Raw genomic sequence first — 19,972 nt, 5'->3', positions numbered from 1 at the left:
GCAATACTTGCAGAAAATCCACTTGCAAATGCTGCAAGCACAGAGAAGAATGGACTGAAAGTCAATTTAAAATCCCCATGTTTGCTGCCTGAAAAAATAATGTTTTATATTTTTAATGCCTTATATTTTTTTAAGGAAAAAAAAAGCAAGAATTTCCACATTTGTGAGTTTTACCAAATTTAGCGATGGAATTAAAAAGATCACTCTTCATAGAAACCTTGTACCTTTTTATGTAAGAGAAAATAAGAACAACTTTTTTAAAATGCAATTTTGCAAACTACTATTTATCAATGAGCTTGGTCCTACAAAGAGTTAGATGTCAGTAACCTGACCTAAGCAAATAGCGTCTTTGACGTCAACTGAAGCACTTATGTAAGTCACTTGTTTGCATATGCAACTGCAGCATTGTGCTTGACTTACTCTATACAGATAGTCCTTACTAACTCCGGCAATTAAGTCAGCAATATCAGGCTGTACATTCTGCACAATTAAGCCATTTTCCTTAGCATAAAGTGGTTTAGCAACTCGACAAAGAAAAGCACAGAGAAAATTAAGTCACTGATGTTCTAAGATGGGTCTACAGGTGAAAGGCCAACTTTCACTGCTGCAGAAAGAAATCCTAAGGTCTCAATTCAACTGAGTTGTTCTGTCTGGACTTGCCATGGATGGTATGAGAATGAGGAGGAGGAACAGCGCAAGACCTGCTGTCCTGCAGTAATCAGAAATACGCAACTCCAGACTGCAGTAATGAAAAACAGAAATAAATAAATAAACAACAAATCAACATCCAGATGAAAAAATAACAGCAAGTGCCACCTAAAAGGCAGTAGTTACTTAAAAAGAATATTCCTAAAGAAGGAATAACATGTCATACCATGGGCTAAATCCACAGTACCTTAACTGTCTGAAGATGCTCTTGTCATATGACAAGTGCTACCAGTCAGACTACTCGGCTGGAGCAAGACATCAGATGAAAACTCTGCATGGACTGACCTCGATTTTTCCACATACACAATTTCTGCCTAATCAGTGCCAATTAATCTCAATCAATAACCAAACTGTTTGCAAATTGTTATCTGTGCGATACTGAAATCATAAAGTATATTTTCTGGGCCGTAAGCGGACAAAAAGTTCAGAGGAGAAAAACAAACAGTGCAAGAAGAGCACTTCCCCAAACATTCATACAACCAACAGCCTGTTCATACCAACATGCCTGGAGAGCAAATAAAGGACTCAGACCAGCAAAGCACTTAAGCACATGCTTTAACTTTAAGCACGTGCCTAAGTGCTTTGCTGGAAAAAGGCCCAAAGAAAAGAATGAACACGGTTAACTGAAAAGCCCTTCAGAATTGGATTGACTGCTTTGTTTTTCCATTAACTCTAGTTGCTAGTAAACACATGTTTGCTCTCAGCATCTTGCTCAATATATTTAACCCATATCACAAAAATAGCGGTACAACCAACCTCTTTACTCAGGGAAGTTCCACAAATAGGAAAGCGAGGGAACTGCAAGACGTGCTTGGGATTTAGGCTACTTATGAGGCATGAGTAGAAGCAGCACCTTCACATCTCCCTGATAGGCAAACCCACATGAAGGCCCCAACTATTAAATACTATTAGCTAATATAATTCACCACACAAGGCTGCAATGTCCTGACTCTTCCACCTCTTACATCAAGCTCCACAAAACGTATTTCGGAGACCCTATAAAGAGGCCACGAAACACTGCCACAGGACCAATGGCTCTTTTTCCCTGCTTTCCTTCCCACTTGTGAAGGAAAGAAACCCAAGCTTGGAGAAGATAATTTCCGACTCTGGGCCTTGGGAATGTGACAGTCTTTTTTATTGCCTCCACCTTGGTCCATTAATAACATTTTTATATGCATCAAATTTACCCCAAAAGCAAAATAAAACAAAATTCCCTAGAATATCTTAAGCGAAATGCTGAAGTTAAAAAAAGGTTGGAGTCCAAAAATGGAAAGATGATTAGGGAGGTAGGTGAAGTTGGAATGAAACAATAATAAAAAGCCCTAAGAACACATCATATATTCATAGTTCTTGAATCATTAAGGCTCTGCATGACAGCTCTCACAAGCACCGGTATGGCAAACTCACTGACTTTTAAGCAGGAGTGAAAGTGGTTAAGCCCTAGGACAAATAATTTGAAAATCTCAGCACAAGTCTGATCTCAGAGAGTCTAAAGGAATGCAGACTGCCCAAAAACACAGCAGCTGTTTGTTTTTTCTGCCACCTTTCCAAGGTTCATGTCTGGAGTGAGGATAAACAGTTCTGAAAAAAAGTTATGTGGAGTTCAGACTTTAAGAAAATAAAACATCAGACTAGTATTTCTTGCAGAAAGATTAAAAAACCCCAAACCTTAAATTATTCAGCCCTGGAAGTTTTCAGGTAGAGCTCTCAGGAGCAGAAAGGTAGATGGCTTGAGGCTTCAATATATTAAAATGCTTTCTCTAAACCAGTCTGCTTTTTCAAAAGCTTGGCCTGATGTGGTTTTCTTAAGCAATAATCCTCCAAGCAGAGTTTTAAATTTAATAAAGTAAAAATGTATTCCCTATTTTATGCACACATGTGTGCATACACACACACACACACAAACAGAGGACCTTTCAGATAAACCAACAAGTAAACGAGATAGCAGAGGAAGCCTTAGAGATCAGTCTGAAGTCATTTCCATCAGCGCAGCAGGTATCATAGTGACAAGGTAATTTCTGCTATGTCATTTTGGACACCATTCTTTTTACTCCCCCTCCTTCTTTCTCTCCCTATTATTCTGTTTGTGCCAAAGCAAATGAGCATCTACTTTAAGTAATTACTTAATATGTCTCTTGATACGTTACGCAATTAGAAATCTCTTGACTCTTAACATTTTTAGTAGGTATAACTTTCCTTTGATCCACATTTAAAGAGACATAACCTGAAAAAGAAAGAGTTAATCGGAAATTTTTGTAGATGGATTACCAGTGGAGCTAACCCCTGTAAATAAGGGTTGACTGTGTTGCTACAGGCAGGTCAGAAATAGCAGGAAATTTCAGGCACCGTGTTGAGATTCAACATCTGTTTATGATCTGTCCTTATACAGAAAAAGGAAGAGTTGCTACAGGACAAAAACAGGAAGTCCGAAACAAACTGGAATCCCTCCAGAGAGCTATTCTGTTATATTCATACCTGGTGCTACTGGGGCATCAGCATGAGGTATGGTGAACACTAAAGAACGCTTTGAGCTATACATTCAAACTATATATACCATGGGCACGCATTACCCAATATAACATGTGAAAGTTACTGTTCATGAAGGAGACTACATCAACTGCTCTTTCCAAACACAGACTGCACATGTATGCCCACGGAGCTTGGGGGATGGAAACAGGGAGGGCAAGAACAGCAAGGGATGGGACAAACATGAAGAAGAGGTGTCAACAGTATCATGCTCTTACACATTGCCCGTTTTCCCATCTTTATAGGGAGATGAAAGGCACTATGCAGCACTAACCTTGCATACAGATGCTGTGTTCAGGGAACTACGGACAATATCACACCTACTTTTTCCATTAAGACAGGAGGCCCACTCAATTTTTTTCTTGAAAGTAAAATTATAACATAACGTTGCTTTTTCTCAAAAGAGCCCGTATTAGGTATTTTGTATACAATGACAACCCAACATTAGAAACTCCCAAGTACAGTTTCATGGAGGGAATCTCAGAAGATGGAAACTACAGGAAAAAAAAAAATTGTGTATTTTGTGGCATGTTCTCACCCTCTCATAACTTTTAATTAAAAATAAAACCACCTTATTGTGCCGATCCAGCCTTATCCTTCAGAAAAAAAAACTCACCTTGGAAAATAACGTTGGAAGGAGAGTATTTTTCAAAGTCCTAAGTTTCAAACTACAGTGAATGAAAGTTGGAGTTACTTCCTTCACCCTTAATAACGTGTACTACGTATGCATGAACACAATTGGTTTTTGGGGGTAGGGAGGGGTTTTAATATATCAGGCATACTGCTCTTTGCACATGCTCAGCTAAGATTTTCCCCATCAACTTCTACAGTATGAAGGGTTTTCCTACTTTCTTTCCCACTTCAAGAAAAATTCCTTGTGTGTGCGTACTAGAGGCAATTGCAAGGCCACCTTCCACGGACTCCCTTCAACTCTAACGGACACTGGCACATGCAGCCTGGGAGCGATGGCAGAAGAGCCACAGCTCTGGGGCTCTGAGCTGAGAGCAGCACGTCGGGTAACATGGGGACAGGCTCTCTGAGGAATGCTTGTTGTTTCCAAATCCCCACTCAGGAGAGTCCAAGGATACATCTATACTGCAGAACACCAGCAAGCTCATTAGTCAGGCTGACAAATGTGAGGTACAGCGCTTGAACTAAAATAAAGTGGACAAGCACAGGTTTTAACTTAGATTAGCCACTTCAGGGGCTGTTTAAAGCTGAGTGTGAGCAATCTGAATGAAATATATATAAAATCCAAATATTATCTGAAGCCAGCTAATAGTAAAATATAAAATACAGCACTTCCTCTTCACTTTACAATCAAACTAACAGCCACGGTGGAATTTGAAATTTCAACTATCCTATCCACAGGAGAATTAAGCTTCCTATGCATGTAGGGTCTGACAACCGATAAGCATAACTTCAGTCACCTTTGCTGCATCACACTGCGTTCATTATTGCTTCATCTGTTTCTCTCAAGTCAGACAGTCAGAATCCTACCATCAAAATTTAATTAAAGAAGGTAGTAAGAAAATAAACAACCTCTCTTGGAATGTCTTTGATTCTGTAAGTACATATACATTTCATCCACTGAAGACTGAATTACAACCTTTCATCTAATGAGCAGCTTAATGGAATGGCACTGGAATAAAGAACAGGGGAAGGAAAAAAACAAATCCTTGGTGATTTCATATAACATATTATCTATTTATATATCAGGCTCACTATCTGGCAACATCAATTTGCAAGCTACAGTAAAAGTGTTCACTGTCTCAATGTAAGTAGAAGGCATAGCCAGGCACTTACACCAAATCAATAACCAAATCTTGCTTATAGTTAAAGCAGCAGATGGTATACCACAATGAAGAAATAACAGAACATGTATGTAGAAGTGTCTGCTTTCTTTCGACACATTCTTGAAAGCACTCTATCATTGATCTAAGATTATTTTTATAGGCAGATGACAGGTCAAGCATAAAAGTACGCTATCTTAAAGGTTACAGAGTTGGCAAAATTGATATCACTGCCATGGACAAAGAATCATCTTCTTTTGAAGTCTGCGTTGGCAGGTTATTTACATTTCACAGTTAAAAGGCTCCTCTCTGGATAATACAAATGCTAAAACAAATAAGAGAAAAAGTCCTATGTAAGCTAATGCTACTTTAAAGAGATAATGTAAATCAACCCTGACACCATCAGTGTCATCCTAAAGCACGATGAGAATTTCCAGTGAAAGTTACTAACATTAAACAGATTTAGATAGCCAGCCAACAAAAATAAAGCAAATGTGTAAGTAAACTGCCTTCCAGGCCAGGACTGTTGTTACAACCATGTATCACAGTGAAAAGGACAGGAGGAACATTCTAGTGGTGAAAAGCATTTGTTTGGGAAGTCTGGAGGAAGAATTAGTCCAAAATAAATAATTTATAGTGTGATCTGTGAAAACGCCTAAGGAATAGGACACCTAATTCTCACTGCAAGTTAGACAGAAAGCTCGACACCCAGCTACACACTTAGAAAAATATGACCCTTCAAATTATACGGCTATTTTCCCACCTATAAAATAACAATGCCACCTTCTTATTTAAGAAGAGCATTTTAAGGCTGAATTTATTAAGACGTTCATATACAAGATATCACACCTCTCCCATGAGGAGAGGCTGAAAGAGTCGGGGCTGTTCAGCCTGGAGAAGAGAAGGCTCCGGGGAGATCTTATTGCAGCCTTCCAGTACCTAAAGGGGGCCTACAGGAGAGCTGGGGAAGGACTTTTTACTGGGGCAGGTAGCAGTAGGATGAGGAGGAATGGCTTCAAACTGGAAGAGGGCAGGTTCAGATTGAACATTAGGAAGAAGTTTTTCACTGTGAGGGTGGCGAGGCACTGGCACAGGTTGCCCAGAGAGGTTGTTGAGGCCCCATCCCTGGAGGGGTTCAAGGCCAGGCTGGACGTGGCCTTGGGCAATCTGGTCTAGTGGGAGGTGTCCCTGCCCAGGGCAGGGGGCTTGGAACTCGATGATCTTCAAGGTCCTTTCCAACCTAAACCATTCTATGATTACAGAAGAGTAAAGTTTAAAAAAAAAAAAAAAAAAGAGCAAGCCCCTTATGCAATAACAAATTTAAGTGAGTTTTAATACTTTTAAGCACTATATGTACACATGCAACGCACAGACTTCATGCTACGTAGCTTTCTTTTCCTTCACTGGATGAGAACACTCCTGGAATGTTATTGTTTTCAGGGGGTGGTTTTTAAGAATTTACTGTGAATACATGCATTATATTAAGTGCACACTGAAACACTGCTGGGGCTGTAAATGACCCAGGAGTTCATAAACTTGGCTATTTTCTTATCTGGTTCAAATTTATGCAAGAAAGCAATTGTTACACAGCTCTTGCAGAAGAGAGACCCAGTCTCACAAGGGACAAGGGCTTTGCATGGGGCTTTCCATGGTTTTTCACATAAGGAAGAGTTCAAAGAAGAAGACAGATTGTTTATAACATGCCTTGTACCATGAGGGTCTGATCCCTGATGGCGTTCACAGAAGCAAATGCAAAACAAACACACACCTCCTGAACACCCAGCCTATATCTGAAGAGAACTAAGACGACCATAAAAAAATGAGATTAAGAGAACTGAAAGACAACAAGCTCCTCTGTGGTTTCTGCCTTGTCTTTCCTCAGAATTTAAGGCCACACCACCACAACCTCCTTCGATACTCCTCCTCCCCCACCCCAGCACAGCTATCCAGTCCCACCATTAGTTAACACATCAGCAAGCCAGATCTCAAAGACTCTGAGCCATCTCTTTACAAACTTTATTACGGGAGATTATTATCTGACCCTCAGAGAAGCTAATAATTGCAGTGTTCATATATATATTGCTTCTGCACAGGATCAACAATGAAAGGGTTGTTTAAACACAGTTCCTTTGCTTGGATGGAAAACTTTGTGTGTGTACCACTCATCAGCCCAAGTGAATGTTAATGACTATTATGGAAAAATAAAAGACACAAACATTTTCTGATGTACATAGTATATTTACTTAAGAGGCTTCTTATGATGTAGGATGTTGCATTTTGAGACTGAAGAAATAATAACTTTTACAGCAGGGAATATACGAACCCTGATATTTTTTTAAATTTTTTTAAAGCACTGGAGAATGTCTTAACCATCACACAGACACACACACACACACTTGCATATACACACTCTCAAACTACCACACTAGGCAAGATCAGAGCTTAACAGCCAACAAAACACACATTCAATCCCTGAGATCATTTTCCTGAAATAGAAAACTACATATGTTTCTCAAATTTCACATCAAGCCACTGCACAGCCCGAACTGCAGGGGAGAACAGAGCCAAGCCTGCCTTTGGGCTTGGGGGAGTAAGAACCTGAAAACAAGACGATTCCTTTCATATCACCACATTTCTCGTCCACAATCTAAACTTATGAACACCCCCGTTTAACAGCATTTCTAGCGGGGGTTGCTTATCAAGCAGCCTTTGCTTTGTCAAATTAAGACACATTGCCTTGGATTAGTGAGACTCCCTGAGTTCAAAATGACTTCATGGTTGGCTCAGAGTTCACTGTCTCTGTGGCAAGGTGCCAGTAATACATCTACTACCGCGCGCCTGCCCCCAATCCTTTTCTATACTGACCTAGCTGACTTTTTTTTTTTTAGCAGCAAATGAACACAATAGAAAACTAAGGGTTAGATACTGTCACAGCTAATTACCAATCCTAACATCTTAAAAAAAAATAATCAAAGTAGTAAATATTTGAAGATCTGAATGCAAGTCTCTGAAATGCAATGTCTTGATGTACGTCAAAGCAGTTGGAAAGGGACAATGCAGTTTTTCTTCCCTGTGCAGATACAGTTAAGACACTATGAAGGGCTCCTGTTCTTGTGGAAAACACATTAAGCTCCTTTTGCTAATATTTTGTAAAGGGCATTTGTACAATAACAATAGCTAAAGCTTCCTGTTTGCCTGTGTGCTTCCTGGCTAACGTTAACGAGACCTGCTAACAATTTTCTTATTTAGCACACAGAACTCTTTCAGATTACTCTGTTGACTCAAGGACATGTCAGTTTTAGATAAAAAAATAAAATCTAACGGTAATGGCCCACATTGCACCTGCCCTTCAGAGTCCTGATAACTTTTACAGCTATACATTTCCTATTTCCTCACACCGGATCGGTCTGTGTGTCACCAGTCTCCAAAGAACGTGTTTTGAATTTATTAAAAGCCTGATAGAAGTGGAATTCTCTCATTTGGCAAAGATACTGTCACAGGGACACTTGCTTTTGGCTCCGGAACAAGAAATTCGTGGTACTTTGTTTGTCCAACCCACAAAAACACCATCCCTCCCTTCCCAACCAGCCCTTCAAGATAATTCTCCCTTCTCCAGAGACTTCTCCAAACAAGTCTGCAAGTCTGAAGTTTTGGGTTTCATTTCATAAACAGGACACAAAACCCGAGTGCAATTCAGGATACTGTCACCGCCACATGGGCTGCCGTGCTAATCAGGAAAGCTTTCTGAAATATTCCCTAGCCCCTTTCTTTACAGAGAGAGGCCTAATTTTTAGGCCAGGCACCTTTTGAAGTAGGCACAAAATATAAACAAGAAGAAGCCAAACGCCAGAATCCCAGCCAAAAGGTATACATTAGTCATGGCAAGGCTAGGAAGGAAGGGAAGGGCAGCTGGCCCCAAGAATCTGGTGTCTGTACTGCTCCAGTTACCACATCTCACTAACCAGGATTGCCCAATCCTTTAAAAGGACACAGGCATCCTTCAGATAATCATTTAACTCACACCAGTTTGTTTTTTCAACAGCGACTCTAAACATAAGCTCCTCTTCCAAACTCTCTCTCTTTTCAAAGTTTCCAGCCTATCTGGATAAAATATTTGGTGAGGACTCCACTAACCACAGTGATGAAATACCTCACAGCGGTAAAAGTAAGCAACCTCCTAAGAGCGTATGTATGTATCAGTTCAACAGATGAAGAACAAATACAGGGATGAACAAGAATCAAATCCTCAAAGGTATTCAGCTGTCTAAACACCTCTGAAGATGTAGATTTAATCCACTTCTTCAAATCACACAGGGGACATAACAGAGCAGAGACTTGAATCCAGATTCTTGGATTCAAAAGCACCTTCCTAGCATTAATGTTTTATTACAAACTTCCACCACTGCAATTCAGCAACGGACCAGACTCTACTTCTATTTCTCCCAATGCACTCTGCATCAACCCTGCTAACTTCAGAGGAATTCTCTGGATTTAAATCAGTGTAACAGAGCCATCTCTAGCCCTAATGATAAGCAACGGGAAACAGGTTACAAATAAACCTTCAGGACTTAATCACTGCTTAATATAAAGAGTCAGCTATTTAAACATGCACAAGCCAAGGAACTAGCTCTCATAAATGAAAGAAAAAAAAAATCTCAAGGTATTTTCCTGTTGAAAATATACTGTATATTAAAAAGATATCACTAATATTAGTTATGTGGTTCCCCAAAATGTTTTTTATGAACTACAAACATTTGTCTTTCACTTTTCTATCTGTAATTACCATAACAATATGACTTACTTTCTTATCAAACTGATTTTATGTGAAGAAACTCATGATTCCAAGATCCGTTGGAAGGAGATCATTTACAAAAGATCCCCCAAAAGTGTATGAAACATCTCCGTTACACCATTTTCACCGTCATGATGGCTAGCAGTTGAAGCCTGATTGGACAAGTATTTCCACAGGAAAATTATTCGGGTCAACTTTTGTATATGAGATGAAGTCACTACTAGATAACACATTGCTTTCCCCAACTATTAAAATATCTAGAGTGTAATAATATAAAAAAAATACTCTGCACAGATATTCAGTTTGTTCCAACTCTTTTTTGGTAATTTTGGGAGGTGGCTTACAGCACGATGTTGGACACTCTCTATCTCAATAATGTCAGCCTGACATTCTTCCCTATGTTTTCAAATCCTCCTCCACAGGTTTAATCTTTGGTCACAGCTCATCTTAAACCATGTAAATCCAGCAGAGAATTGCTAATTTTCCAGTGAGTAGCTTATAATTGAAAGTGGCCCTGAAACAGAACCCTGGATCTAAATGCATACAAACTTTGAGAAATCTGTGTGTGAATTCTACCAATTTAAAAGCTCAGCCATATTCTTATCTGCAATGTAATCCTTCACGAGACTTCAGAAACACAGTAAAATTGCAGATGTGCACCTCTGATAAGAATTATCCATCCATAATACAGTAACCTGTAACTAAACCAGACAGGCATTTAGATTTTATTAAGATAGCTTTATCCAAAATACCATATAAAGGAGAAGTTATCAGAGGTTATAGATGGTGGGTGGAAGAGAACAGTGAGTCACGCTCACCATGAGTAAAAGTGCTGAGCCTCTGAGAAGCATTGCTAACGTGTCTGTGAAAAAAAACAGCTCTCTCTTCTTCTCCACAACAGCATTTCTGAAATAAGACAACTGGGTATTCAAGTGGCAAAACCAATACTCATTGTTGCAACCATAGGGGGCAGGAAAAGGGAAGTTCCAAAGCTTTAAATTTCTTAACGAAAGAGCTGTCAGTAACATTTTTAATGCAGAGTAGTCATCTGTCTGAATCATTCAGAACAATTCAATGGTCTTTCATCAACCCAAAGGAGAAATAATAAAAAAATAACTATTTTAAATACATAATATTAAAGGCAACAATCTTCCAAGAACAATGGGAATCAATGATTTGGAAGTCAGCCTTTGCAATTGATGGCTGGATGCTGCTTGGTGAGATATATTGCAATTTTAAAGACAGACTCAGAATATGTTTGAGCTTCCACCTTTCAGGTAAGAAGTATTTACTGTTTTATTATACATCCAGTGGAAAGAACTTGGCTACAAGGCAGGTCAAGCCAGCAGAATCAAAGGTGAAACAATTTCATACTCACAAACAGACATCAAGAACTGTTTTTCAAATACTTCAAATCCTGATCTCACACACTACTTAACTTTGTGCAGAGTAATCTCACTGAAGCCAAAAAGACTATACATAGTTCCTAAATGTTAAATACATACAAAATGTTTTAAAGAGCCCCTTAAAAATTTAAAGAAGCAAGTAATAGTTTCAATGCATGCAGAAGTCTTTCCTACAAAAGTGCGATTGGAATTGCAATTTATTTTGGTAAAATCCCCATCACCAAAACAAATTTTAAAAATTAAATCTTTCTTTTATCAGGGCCAAGTTATGTATGATTCGCAATGACTAACCCTGTGCCTTGCCCTGTGAATAGGCTCCTTTGTGCTCAAAGGGAGGAAAGGTGGTAAGAATCTTATACTTGATAAATTCACGCTTCCCTAGTATTATGAGCATATGCAGGACAAATTACTTTATTTCACCAAACTAGAAGGAAATTTTCAAGAAACAGGTGTGCACGGGAGAGAGCAGAGGAAGAAAAAAATTAGGTTTGATTCCAACAAAACATTTCTCGTCCTTATTTTCCTGTCTTTTCCTTCCTCCTTTGTTACTCTCTAAGACATTCCACTAGAGCCAAAACAATGGGCTTAATTTGGGGGAGCACATTAAGGCAGCAAAGGAGGCTGTACAAGGAACTATCTTACCCAAAACAGAAGATTTTCAACCAAAGGCTGGGGGAAGACTTTGTCCAGAAACTCTTTTCCCAACATTCCTTTCTCCCATACAACATCCATCAATATAATCAAAAAGTTTTTGAATAATCAAAATGTCATTTCTAAGGAAATGAACTTGCCAGTAAAAATTCAGTCAGCTCTACTTTTGAGTATAATCTTCTCCAGCTTTTTTTTTTTTTTTTAAATTTTTTAAGAGGAGATTCTCTGCCTCACCTCCAGAAAGTTACATCTAAGAACAAAGCCAGGCAGGAACAAGGAGCTGTCATTACCACCGTACCTTCCCTTTTCAGACCTCCTTCCAAAGCAAAACCTGAGCTTCACTGAGTTTAGACAGTCCTGAAGCCCACTGCAAGCCACGACTGCCGGACACCAGCTGACAACACCCCAACACTAAGTCTACAGCATTACTCTTACCCCATCCTTCTCTTCCCTTCCCCACACCCACAAATAACACTGCCCCCTAAATTAAGGCATCCGTGAGGGACAGTGGACAGAAACTCTGTTATCGTACTCTGAGCTCCTGTACACCCCCTCCTAACTTCCTTTTAAACCTCCTGCCATACATTTTGGTTGCATACAAAGGCTGCAGAGGAGGCTGAAAATTTTTACCTCAGGAATTCAGACTGAACTCCTATACAGGTTAGAGGAGCCTTAGAGAATACAATCATTAGTTCGTAAGATCTGTTTGTTCTTTCACTGTTATTAGTGATAATTATTGCAACAGAAGTTCCCAGGAGGAATTATGGCCCTGTAGTGCTGGGCACTAACAACACACCCAAGAAAACACGTGCCCTTCGCCAACGACCTCACAGAAATTATAACCACTGACAGGTACAAGCAGCAAGCAGATGGACAACTACTATGTTGGAACAGCAACTATCAGGCACAGCATAACTCTAGCAAGAGTTCTGTGAAAAAAACAAAATGGGAATTTTCAGGAACAAATAAAAGGAAGATGATAAAAAGCTTTACTGTACTAAGCATGCTGTTATCTTCATTTCCATCCAGATTCCCCACTACTGCAGCATCAGTTGTTAGCCACTATCCATTAAATCTGCAACTTGGATAGCTGCATAGCTCGTGTAACTCCTGTACTTCAATACAATCATTCATTTCCCAACAGCTAAAGAATTAGTCGTATAACAGTTACATTTCAATCAGGAAAGCACTGTTGTTCTTTTCCATCTGCTCTCACAAGCTACACTAGGTTGGAGGTTAAGAGAGACAGAGAGAGGGAAGGGCAGAGAGAGGGATTTCTTTTATACACTAGGGCTGCCACTATTGAAAACAAGACAGACAGAACAAGACAGACAGAACATGCTAGGGATCAGGGAGGGCTCTGGGAAGAGCAGGAACTCTGTTTATCAATGCTGAAGATCCCTCTGCTCAAGCAAGGTAAGAATTTTCCTCCACGTATATCACCACTCTCTCTGAAACCACTTCCCTTCCTTTAAAAATAAACTCCAGATAATATTTGACTCCAAGCTCACCTGGGCTTTATTCTATTTCAGCTTCTTCAGCCATTAGCACAAGGTGACCATTAGCACAAGGTGACCATTTAATGATTTGCTCACGCATTGTATCCCATCTATTAGTCATCATCTGGCCACAAAGCCAAATCAAAACTGTGTTTGGAACTGAGTTCTCAAAAGGTCCCTAGCAAACTGAGATGGATAGAATGAAGACACCCCTACCACATTTAAAAGCGGATGAAAATATTCCATTAGTAAACAAATTGCAAGGATCTGTAACCCAATTGTGACATTTATGTTCTGGGTCATCATATTCCCCAACTACCTCAAAAAGGTTCTCTTCAGGAAAGGTGGCTACTTTTCTCACACATGACTGTGCCTAAACTTGAGGAGCCCTTGATCTGTCGCATCCTTATACAGTTTATGGGAACAATGCGGTCACCTTTCTTCTCCACCTAGGCCCCTGACCAAAAGGCCCTAGTTCTAAATCAAAGTCTTCAGTAACTTCACAAGACGGAGACCTGCATGGCACATCTTCTGGGAGCCTGGGATTTATCCTCTTGAAGTTAGAGTTGGGTGAGGTGACAGGACTGCTTAGACTGCAAGATCTTCGGGGTGAGTTGTTCTCCTGTTACATAGTTCATAGCTATACAGCATACAGCAGAGTCTGGCTAAAAGTCCAAAGGAAGGAAGATTGAAGATACTATCTTTCAATTATCATCTAGCACTTTCCTGCTCTATAATACAAGATATTTAACAATAGCTGTCAATCACAGAGACTAACTAGGGAGAAAGACAGCACTTAAATAAAAAGAACCATGACTGATGCAAAGGTATCTTCTATTTCCAGAGAGACTGAAACTGTCCTGTTACCAGTTTTCATTTTAGACTAATTTTTGCACAGATTTGGCTCCACAAACTACAATGGAAATAACTGTGAACAGCACTGAGCTGGGCTTGGAAATGGTCCGTAAGACTTTATTTTACATTAGTAATACTGTACCTTACCTTTCACAAAGACTTGTTTATCTGCAAACGTGCTTCACTTGTAGTGGCCATTTTAATCAAGATTTTAAAGGGATTCTCTCAAAGGGTTTTGTTAAACTGCTCAGCAAGTATTCTAGGGTGCTTTTGGGGAGCGATACAACTGCTGTGTTTTACAGTGAAATGACCATTTTAGACAAGATTTTACCAGATCTCTCCCACATGGCAAAGAAGTGTTTTCTTCCAATTGTCAAAAAAAAAAAAAAAAAATCAATAAATTTGTCAACAAAAACAGATTTCAAAGAATTATTAGAAGCATATTTCACAGTAACTAGAGCAATCACATTTATGTTCCAAAATGGAGTACGAGACAAATTAACTGACAGTTGTAGCAACACACTGTATCTGTGAATTACACTGCTCACAGGAACAACTGTGTTCAGGAATGCACAATGGAAGCAGGAGATAGGTTCAAGATGTTTTGGAGCAGGCTGAATTGCAGACAGATGTACATAACAGCATGTCCAGTCAAAATTAATTAAAGCAGAAATACAGGTAAGAAAATAGACAAAGAAGACCAAATCATATTGTTATAATTAACGTACCTTGCAGTGACACCTGTGGCTTTCCAAGATAAGAAATCCGGAAGATCAAAGAAATAGCCTGCCCTCTCCCAGCACAATTCTCGCAAGTTCTAAAAAAAAAAATTTTAGAAATGCAGATATTAGACACCAGGCATGATCGTGTCCTTATTTTAATGCAATTTAAAAACCTGACATTTATGTAAAAACTACAATTTTTCCAAACTAAACATTCCGATCATCCAGTCTGCCCTACTCACTTTACAGTGATTTACTGCCTGAAGAACTGAGCCTTTCCCTCACCACAGACTGATCATAAGAAAGGAGTTTCCCATGAAGAGTTCATGGAGGCACATGTTTCAGATCAATAATGTGGGCTCTCTAGTTCCCCGTCAGCTGCTCAATGGCAGAGCAGTCTCAAAGTCAATAGACAACTTTCTCAAAAATACTTGCTTGAAGAATGCCTAATTAACCTTTTAAAATTTAATATTTTTGAATTATAAGTACAGGAAGAAAACAAACGGCTCTGTGAGCACAAGAACAAAGCTTTCAAATCTATTTCAAAATGACTGAAATACAATCGAAGCATATAAGAACGTGTAGGCTTTCAGTGAAGCTTTTTGCCACAGCTGGGACATTCAGGAGCTCCCAACTGCCTGGATCAACCAGTAACAATCAGCTTTAAATCCACACTGCAACCCTACACATGCCATCACAGCATGCACATGAATTCACATGAACAATTAACTGAAGTTTATCTTTGCAAACTCTGCCCCTCTGCAAAATTTCCTTGAAATGCATAACACCACACAAAGCAGTATGAACGCCTAAGTTTCCATTTGAAAAGAGGTTCGACGTTATTTCTTCAGCTGAGGGAATAACTGAAGACAGCTACAGGGAAACCCTCCAATTATGAGTATAATACCTGCAAGCTCCTGATAGCCATGCGACATTTTCAAATTCATAAAAACCTCTTCTGCCAAGAAAGATCATTTACAGAGAGCTTCCAACGCTACACTCTGCAGAGAGCTAGTGGGCCAGAAAGCAAGTCCATTGGAAGAGACTCATCAAATCACCTGGGCCAGGCTCTATTCTTTTTTTCTATCTTCAAAGCTCAGTCTGATTTCTGCTTATGATAGCAATGCATATTCTTAAAATTACTTTTCCATGAAAACAATCTCCACACTTGCCACAGGTATCAGATGATGATGAATGGGAAGAAAGTTTCCCCAAGAGTAACATTTTATTCCAGCGTGACATAAAGAGTGAGCATCGCTGTCCTGCAATACAACAATACCATTTCATGGCCACCTCTGGCCTCGGTACACTAAAATAACTAAAGAATATCAAAACCAAACAAAAGTCAGTGCTGCCGACCACCAGGTTCACAAATCAGACTTCCACAGGAAGATAAGACTGCTTTAAAAACCTCCACCAGTTTTTTAAATAATTGAAACACTGAAGAGTTTTCTCACTTAAGAGCAGCTATTGTACTAGAAATGCAAATCCTAACTAGGGTCTTTCGGGCATGGAGCCCTGCTAGATGGCACAGCTTCAGCAAGAACACAAGTTAGGTCTACAGTTGCATCTAGCAGGCTAAGGCAGAGCTGGCAAGATACTTCAGAAGTGCATGAGATGGGAAACTACGTGGGTCTTCATCTCTACACAAGAAATCTGAGAGACGATTTATTTGCCTTCTTGTCTTCTAGCTTTCAGGTCCCACCTTTTTCATCTACTCCCCATAAGTTCAGGCCAAGACTCTTGTACAAGATTCCAGAAGCAGAGGATTTTTTACAGAAGTATTAAACACTAGGAGACTCTCAATAGCATAAGCTTGGGCAACAGCAACACCAAGTCCTCCCCTCCTCCCTCAAAAAAAACCCTGTAAGAACCTGTGGCACCCAGTTGAGCAGGCAACCAAAGTATTTTAGCAAAGGTTCTAGCAGCTTTGTTATTATGCTTTTCTTTTCAAAGTGTTTTATTCCAAATTACTCAGTAAATTGTCAATAGCCAATACGACAATTTAAATTTTCTGCATTTTAAAAGCTGCCATCAGTTTTCTGGAGCAAAAATTAATTACATGCAGTATCAAGAATGTACATGCTGAATTATAATAAAAGATAATTCAGCTTAGTTCAGAGACTATGTGATATCAAACAAAATCTTACAAATCCACTAAGTTACTGAAATGGAATCTACGAATTCCAGAAGCTAAGGTGCAACGGGGTAAGTACAAAAAAAGCAAAAGTTTTCGATCATGCAAAGAATCTGTCTTCTTTGATTTTAGTTCTTCAAAGGCTTCTAAAACTTACTGGGTTTCTATTGAGTTCAAAAAATAAATGCTCCAATTACAACTTTTTAACATAAAATGCACAACCTGTGGATGTCACTTGGGTTTAGCTTACCTCCTAGACCTATGGGGCTGCTACTCACATCAAATTTAACTTTATATGTGAATGCAAAGATGTTCCTTTAGTACAAAGGTCATTCAGCCTGACTATTTTGATACTAAAAGCTATTATGTGTTTATTGTTAACATACCTGACAGTCTTCAAGAAGCAACAGGAGTAGTTTGGCTATTAGTGTTAATCAGAAAAGAAACTGGATTAAGAATAACTGTCCTCTTCAAACAAATCATTTTCATCAAAGATACTCCCTGTATCCTTATTCTATTACTTCAAGAATTCCGAAAAGCCACATGTTAGTGACACTAAAATATGTTGTTTCATGAACATCCAAATGATTCATTCTTTGCCATCTTGATGCTTTGTCATCACTAATTAGTACAGACCAAAAAAATCATAGCATGCCCTGATGCTTTTTCCAAACAAATTTAAAAGTCTCCATGTTTTCGACACTCACTGAAGTTAATTCTAATTTATTTTCACTCACAGTCAGGAATTTGTGACCACATTAAAAAGATTGTGGAAAAGATCCGGGAACGTTCCCAATGCTATATTCATATCCTGCGACTCACCCTCCAAACTCCAAACTCACTTGTAAAGAAACTAATTCAATCTCTCTGTTTTCCAGGGGTACTTATGGAGTCCCCTTTCTTCATCTCTATCTCTGATCATTTTGGGTTTTTTTATCAATTACAATTGATTACAAAAACAATTATTTTTTTAGATCCTTACAGATAATCCCAAATACTTGGGGGCAAAGAGTTTAAAAATTATGAAGTACAATGTCTTTTAATCTTCCTAGACAAGAAGGGTTTAGGAGAGTAAGGGATCAGGGAACCGATATAGAGCATATGAAAGGCCTCCATTGCCTTTTCTCCTTGACAAGTCAAAAGATTATCATGAAGCCAAACTGCACAATTTTGTATTGTGTTAAATGTAGTTTTTAACTTCTTAATTGGACTGAAAATACACACACAGGGTGAATTTCACATGAGCTCCAGCATCTGATACAATTTTTTGGAGACACCTGGAGGCACATTCTCCTTGGGAAAGCTGAAAGTGCTTTCGTTGTGGTTTAACCCCAACCAGCAACTAAGCACCACAGAGCCACTCGCTCATTCCACCCCAGTGGGATGGAGGAGAGAATCGGAAGGGTAAAAGTGAGAGAACTCACGGGTTGAGATAAAGACTATTTAATAAGTAAAGCAAAAGCTACACACGCAAGCAAAGTAAGACAAAGAACTCATTCACTGCTTCCCATGGGCAGGCAGGTGTTCAGCCATCCCCAGGAAAGCAGCGCTCCATGACGCACAACAGTTACTTGGGAAGACAAACGCCACCACTCTGAACATCCCCCCCCTTCCTTCTTCTTCCCCCATATACTGAGCGTCACATCACATGGTATGGAATAGCCCTTTGGTCCGTTGGGGTCAGCTGTCCCAGCCGTGTCTCCTCCCAGCTCCTCGTGCCCCCCCAGCCTACTCACTGGTGGGGTGGGATGAGGAGCAGAAAAGGCCTTGACTCTGTGTTAGCACTGCCCAGCAGTAACTACAGCATCCCTGAATTATCAACACCGTTCCCAGCACAAATCCAAAACACAGCCCCATACTAGCTACTATGAAGAAAATTAACTCTACCCCCAGCCAAAACCAGCACAGCTTTCACATTCGTATTTTACTGGTTTGCTGAGGTAGTCTGTTTCTATACAGGAAATCTACTCTTACTGATTACTTATGTAATTTTCTTGTAAGATGAAGTGATCTTCAGACATCTACTGTTTATGAAAAGGCATTTTTTTTTCCACCCGAAGTAAAATGTGTATATAAACACGAAAGATGTCCTGACTTTTGTTATTGCTAACACAGACTAAAGATGAATAAAATTATCTTAAATGCCTTTATAGACAGCCTTTGTATCAGATCCCTGTTGGCCATGGGATTAACTAAAGATGGGCTAGAAGCAAGATGTCTGATTTAGCACAGGGTATCAGTCTGAATTTCATGGCTACTTATGAGCCAAAAACCACAAATCCAAAAATCGTTCCAAACTGGTGTGTTAGAAATCTAGATTAAAACCAGGAGGGGCAGATGGAATCAGAAAAAATGTTTTACCATTTAGCGTAAAAAAGAAAGCTGGCGTGAGCATTCAAGTTCCACATCAGGTCAAAATCTAAGTCATCTGAAAATCAGAAAAGATACTAATTCGCTGAAGAACCGTCTGTTTGTCCCAATTCAACCCCAAATTTGAATCTCAATCTCCCAGGCAATCTGTAATAGTAGTCTATGTAGTGTATCAGTCTCTCGTTTTCTAAATTACAGAAAACAAATATACATTGTGTGAAAGGAAGAAAGAGAACAACTGAAGACTTAATGCACACGCTCATGGGGATATAAAAAACTGATGTCCCATGCCCTAATTCAGACAAAGCAAGGTCTTACAACTTGGATCTCCCACACTTCAGATTGGATGCCAAGCCACGTGATATAGCTATTCTGAGATACCCCCAATAAGCTCTGAGAAGAAATTCTATCCTCGCCAGTGCCGAGGCTGCCAACTGATCAATTTTGCAACTACCAGTTGCACTCTAACTGGTAAAAAATTAACTAACTGGATTATCAGATTCATCCCGAGGC

General features: G+C 39.4%; 1 protein-coding gene across 3 annotated transcripts in view; it reads right to left on the bottom strand.

Annotated features, from left to right (window-relative positions):
• FGGY (FGGY carbohydrate kinase domain containing) overlaps positions 1-19,972 on the bottom strand; it is a 150,780-nt gene that overhangs the window by 107,455 nt on the left and 23,353 nt on the right. For all 3 annotated transcript variants that reach the window (XM_082484122.1, XM_082484124.1, XM_082484123.1), the window contains exon 5: positions 14,959-15,047. In XM_082484122.1, the coding sequence (XP_082340248.1) occupies positions 14,959-15,047 (89 nt within the window). The remainder of the gene's footprint in view (positions 1-14,958; positions 15,048-19,972) is intronic.

The sequence above is a fragment of the Vanellus vanellus genome (assembly GCF_965231255.1).
Source record: "Vanellus vanellus genome assembly, chromosome: 5".
In the NCBI taxonomy this organism is placed as follows: Eukaryota; Metazoa; Chordata; class Aves; order Charadriiformes; family Charadriidae; genus Vanellus; species Vanellus vanellus.
The sequence above is the reverse complement of the archived record's forward strand: the minus strand, read 5'-3'. Positions and strand labels throughout refer to the sequence as shown.